This window comes from Pyxicephalus adspersus, chromosome 4 (assembly GCF_032062135.1).
Source record: "Pyxicephalus adspersus chromosome 4, UCB_Pads_2.0, whole genome shotgun sequence".
In the NCBI taxonomy this organism is placed as follows: domain Eukaryota; kingdom Metazoa; phylum Chordata; class Amphibia; order Anura; family Pyxicephalidae; genus Pyxicephalus; species Pyxicephalus adspersus.
In genome coordinates, this window is record NC_092861.1 from 115,247,012 (window position 1) to 115,252,797 (window position 5,786).

Genomic DNA, 5,786 nt, shown 5'->3' on the forward strand with positions numbered 1-5,786 from the left:
TCTGTCTCACTTTCTCTCTCCCCCTGGTATCCACTCTGGCTCCCTCTCTCTCTCTCTCCCCGCCTGGAATCCACTCTGGCTCTCTCTCACCGGCTGGAATCCACTCTGGCTCTCTTTCAGCCTCTTGCTGATCAATTCCCTTCCTAAATTGCACCTGAGCGCAGGTGCACATATCCCAGTCAGGATTAGGTTGGGCCAAGGAACCCACCCTTTCACTCCTTTGGCCGGATCCAGGGCCCTAAAATCCCTGATTTCTTCCTACATATACATAACATATCCAACATATTGACATACTCTTTTCCTGGAGCCTCTTATACCACTTTTCCCTGACATTCCCTGTTTAAGTTCCCCAGGAAGATGGTAGTCCACCCATTTAAAAACAAAACATACCATTATAAAGTAAAAGCAGCGGTAAAAGGACTGACATCCACTTTTGTTCTATACCCCAGTCTCTCATAGAGAACTTCCGAAGGGAATGTGCAAACAGGCACTGCAAAGAAAAAAAATGTGATTATGTCTCATGTACTTTAACCAACATTAATAAAAAATGCACAGCATTTCCACAAAATTTAAAGGAAATTAAATATACCACATGTAAATGCAGAAATATTTGTTTTGTAAGAGAAACAGATTTTGTTTTAGGACACCTAAAAGGCCAGTATGGTGATGAACTCCCCCCCCCCCAGGCTGTGCCTGTGACAAACTGTGATTGTAGGGGAATTGGTTTATTGACGTACGCAATTTTTCAGTTAGGAACAGGCCAGTTAATAGAGTTTCTCTGTGGTATAGCGACGGGAACAAGGTGAATATTTCAATACAAGCTCTCTTTTTTTTCAGGCGGCTAGGCAATAATTTTTGTTTAATTTTTAATTATAACCTTAGGACAACTGTAAATCATTTAGCTACTGAAAGAAGCAGACTTAAGAAATTATTTAGCTAATTTAGGCTTTTTATTGCTTTTAGTTATACAATATGTCAAAGATAATCTGTTTAAAAGGTATTTTATCCCATCCTCATCTGAAAACGTTCTCAGCTATTTGCAGCTACTGTTGGACCTCTTTCCTGAACAGAGAATGCTCAGATGACATTGCACTTTGATAAAAATACAGATGCCTAAATCTAATCTTCAAACTCGCAGGATGGGAGCTTAAAAACCCCTCACCTTCTCCATCATCGTGGCAGGAGATCAGGCCCAGGAAGCAATCCAGGCGAAGGGTCCAACATTCTCCTCCACCTCCAGCCCCTCCGGATGGTGGGCGACGTTGAGAGGGGTTTTGTGTACCATATCTTTTTTGATATTGACATTTTCACACTGTTTATCTTAGAGAATGATGTGTTTTTTTTCTACTATGCTCATACAATGTTTTAACATCTTGTTTCCCCCTACTTTAAACTGTTAGAGAGTACCGGTGGGTTTTTGCTTGTACTGTTAATGCTGTTTTATTTCTGTTTGCCATTATATGTGTTGGACCTCACTAATGAGTGAGGCTCTGTGCACTTAACCTAGATGTCTCAGGAGCTGATGCTAATTCACACCCTGCGATTACTCTTTATAGCAAGGTACCTGATGGATATGGATGTATTATCCCAATTTTTATTTGATAGCGCTCAGACTAGGTTGTATTCTTGCTTATGGTGCACATGATGTTAATCGCTGGGTTTTTACCCATACTGGTATTGCTGTTTTGCCTATGTTTACCATATGTTGTACCTCTCACTAAGGGGTGAGGCTCTGTGCACTTAAATTAGATCTCTCAGGAAAAAATGCTAATTCACACCCCCCATTACTTTTGCATAGAAAGGTACCTGACAAAATATGGATGTGCTATCCAATGGTAATTAGATAGCGCTAAGACTAGGTTGTATTTTTGTATATAATGCACATAATGTTATTTTTCTGGTATTTTATTTCTTTGCCCTGTGACTTCATGGGGGGTCCTGCACCGAGGCCGGTTTTTGGGGCGAGGTGCTGGACATCCCCTTGAAGCTCCTATCCTGCTAGACCGCTGGTGCTCGTCAATGTGGTTACTGTTATTTTGTACGTCTGTTCAATGCTCTGGGGATTGTTGGGCCCCTGACCTCTTTGGAAGTGTTGGTATACCCGCAAGGTACTGTTGTTACCCAGTGGTTCTTAGGGACTCCTAGGGACCGGTGGGCGACGAACACCCCTTAGTCGCTTTTATGCGATTGATTCAGGTTGGTTTACTATATGTGTGTTTCATTTTTGGTTTCCCTGTCCTTCCTTCTTTGCTCCAGTTTTTTTGTTTCCCCCCCTATGCAGGCATCTTGCACTGTTTTATGATACTATTCTGGGTGCAAGTGGTTTGCCTCCCTACCAGATCTTCCACAGATAAAATGGTTCTAATTAGATTGTTCTTTAATGGCGACTAAAAATTTTTCTCTTAATGTTAAGGGGCTGAATTCTAACACTAAGAGGAAGTTGGCGCTCTTACCTTTGTCTCCAAATACTACCCGCATGTCCATATGGCAAATTCTGCCTCCAGAAAGAAAGCAGGGGTTGCCATTTTAATTAAAGACTCCTATTATCCACAACCCCCTACTGCCTGATAGTCTTACCAGAGGGATGTGGCGACCCTGGAGGGAGAGGGGACTGTTCTATCTTAGGGATATCTTACACCCCATGGAGAAGAGGTTGCTTTCCTTTTCGGAACTACAAACCCAGTTTCACCTTCTCCAAACTGCCTATCTACAAATTAGACATTATGCCCTCTCCCTCACCCAGGCATCTAGGTTTACAGAAATTACTTCCTTTGAGAGGATATGCATGCATGGTCCATATACTAAAGGTCTGGTTTCTTCAATTTACTGCCTCCTTCATACAAGTATACAAGGGATTTCTGGAAAATTTGCATATATGAGCACCTGGGAATCTATTCTAGGCCACACTCTGGACAGTGAGGAGTGGTCAGATATCTGGGAAGCAGCACAAAAGAGCTCAATCTGTACAAAATAATTTCAATGGTATCACACACCAGATGTGTTGCACAGGTTGTTTCCTGCTTTGGACCCTATTTGTTGGCGATGTGGGACACAGCGGGGAACTCTGGAACATGTGTTCTGGGACTGTCCCAATATTCAGAGTTATTGGGACCGGGTCCATAAGCTGCTTCAAGATGTAACCCAACAACAGCTGTCACTGGATCCGCTTAACCATCTATTGGGGCTACCCTTAACGGGCCTCCCCAAACTTACTAGTAAACTGATTTCCCATATACTGGTGGCAGCTCGCACCCTGATTCCGACCAGATGGAAATCCACCTTGCCTCCCTCTTTAGAGGATTTATATACCCGTATCCAGGATGTTTGCCTAATGGAATATCTTACAGCCCTTATACAAAACAAAGTGGATAGATTTGAATTGATCTGGGATCCACGGGATGCCTTCTACTCACAATTGCAAGCCTAGGGAATAGTTGTGCACACTTTGCTCCGGAATACCTTACTATTAATGCCCACCCGCCCCGCTCCTCCCCCTCTTATTGCTCCTGGTTGTTAATATTATGACTTATTACATGTTATTACTTGTTTTTATTGTGCGTTTTTTTACTTTCATTTCTTATTTTTACTTTTTATTTTATGTTTTTTGATATTTCATTATTTTTTTTCCCTCCTTTTTCTTATTGTTTGTCTCCAGAAGATCCACCAAGAAATCATGGAATCAGTCACCTGTTCTGTCAAACTATAAAGCTACCTCTTACTTTTAGATGCTAGCAATAGTGTTACCTACTTACCGTCACCATGAATGTGAGTACTACAAACACAAAACGAAACCAGATCTCCACTTGTGAAAAAGTTGGGTTGTAGGTTTTCCACTGTAAAATATGTATAACAATTAGAAACAATTTATAAGTATTGCTTAAAACTTATATAATGATTTTTAACTTCTGTTTATGCAAGCAAAACATTTTTCCTGAGGTTCAAAAAAACAAAGAAATTTAGCTAAATTTGCATGAAGCCAAACATGCTTTAAAATTTAAGGCCACTTAATATCTCTCTACATTTTAGGTGATACCTAGGAATACAGTGACCTGGATAAATGGTTGCCTTTGAACATGGAGACCCACAATGTAATGTACTAGTAGACCCCGGGTTACATACGAGATGTGGACTGTAGGTTTGTTCTTAAGTTGAATTTGTATGTGTGTGGGAAAAGGTACATTATTTTAATAAATGTACTTAGAACAGATGTTTGTCTCAGCATAATATTTATTTTTACCTTTCTGTGCATGCACAGTAAATGCTCAAACATTATCAAATACAGTACAGCCCTAAGCAATGTTGGTAGAACTTGATGAAGATGAGCTCTTCTGCACAGCACTGTAAAGTACACACTATCACAGCAGGAAGGCACCACTCGTCAGCATGTCTGGTGCAACGTACTGTACTAACGAGAGACAACTTCCTGCTATGTACGTACCGTACAAGCAGGCTTCCTGTTGAGAATGAATAGGGGCAAAGAGGGGTGGTTCACCACCTGCTGGCAGCGAACCGCCCCCCTCCACTCCATCCAACCTCTGTCAAGTCAGGAGCAGTAGCTGAAGGGCAAGGGTGTGGTGGGCAGGTAGCAAACCGCCACATAAAGCCTCTGTCCTGCACACGAGTGAGCAGTGAAGCCCCGTTCGTATCTATGAGGATTACATAGGTCGGATGTCTTTAACCCAGGGACTACCTAAAATGTAATTCCTAAAGCAAGCTTTGCCTTTTAAGATTATCAGCATAGACAGCCGTTGCCCGAAAGATCCCACAGGGCTATTCTAAAAATTGGAAGAGGACCCTGGGAAGACCAAAAACACTGCCAACAGACAGGAATTCTTCACTGCCTAGAAGCGGCTTTTATTCTTAACAGATGCCTGACTTTAGTAATATTCCCCCTTAAACGGTAATTAAAAAAAAAAAAAAGTTTTAATGAGTACATGGGAATTTATATGCAGAATAGGATGACAATAAGAAGCTGGAATATAGATCATTAGTTATTTTAGCAAAAAATAGCATACTCACAGTAAATGTAACCACTTTAATTGTGTATCTCAACTGATTTAAATTGTCAAACCGGACAGCAAGTTTGTAGCGTGTATAGTTTAAATAGCCTAGATGGACCACTATAATTTCCTCACATTTCTGTAACAAAAAATAGAAAAGAAAATTACATCTAATATTTTTAGCAACAATGTAACACAGTCGATGATAAGTAACAAAGTAGTTTTAGTGAAGACTGGGGTGATAAATTACTTCTAAAATTTTTTTTCTATATGTGATGATAAAATATGATAAAGAGGCCTGTATTGGCGATATTTATACCTGTGCACAGCTAATTGTCCTGGCACGAGTGTGTTCTTTATTATCAACATAAGACACGGTTGCATCTTCAGCTATACCCTGAATTTTCACAGATATTGTTAAATTGCTTTTAAAGCTAGAGTCTGCAAAAAATAAAAAAATAAAAAAGATATTTGAGTAAGACAGCAATGTAAAGGTAAAAATTGATATCTACACATAAGAAGCAAATATGGCAACATGTACTTATATTAATTTGGAAAAAAAGAATCATATATACATTGTTCCAATCATTAAACATTACATTCCTTTGCAGGGATTATAGCTTTGCATGACTTTGAAATTCCAACTGTCATTCTCAAAAGGGTTTCATCACAAACTTGAACTCACACCTTTTCCCTCCGGAGGTGTGACTGACTTGTCAGCATTTTGTATTGATCTTTTAGTACAGTTATTCTCCGTCACTCTCCCCCTCCCCTCTCCATAGAGCA

The 5,786-nt window shown here is 40.3% G+C and overlaps 1 protein-coding gene across 1 annotated transcript in view; it reads right to left on the reverse strand.

Annotated features, from left to right (window-relative positions):
- The window catches only part of TMEM181 (transmembrane protein 181), a gene marked incomplete in the record, with an annotated part of 34,578 nt that overhangs the window by 9,786 nt on the left and 19,006 nt on the right, over nt 1–5,786 (reverse strand). The window contains 4 exon segments of the mRNA XM_072409364.1: nt 391–490; nt 3,753–3,833; nt 5,020–5,139; nt 5,320–5,441. Of these exon segments, the coding sequence (XP_072265465.1) occupies nt 391–490; nt 3,753–3,833; nt 5,020–5,139; nt 5,320–5,441 (423 nt within the window).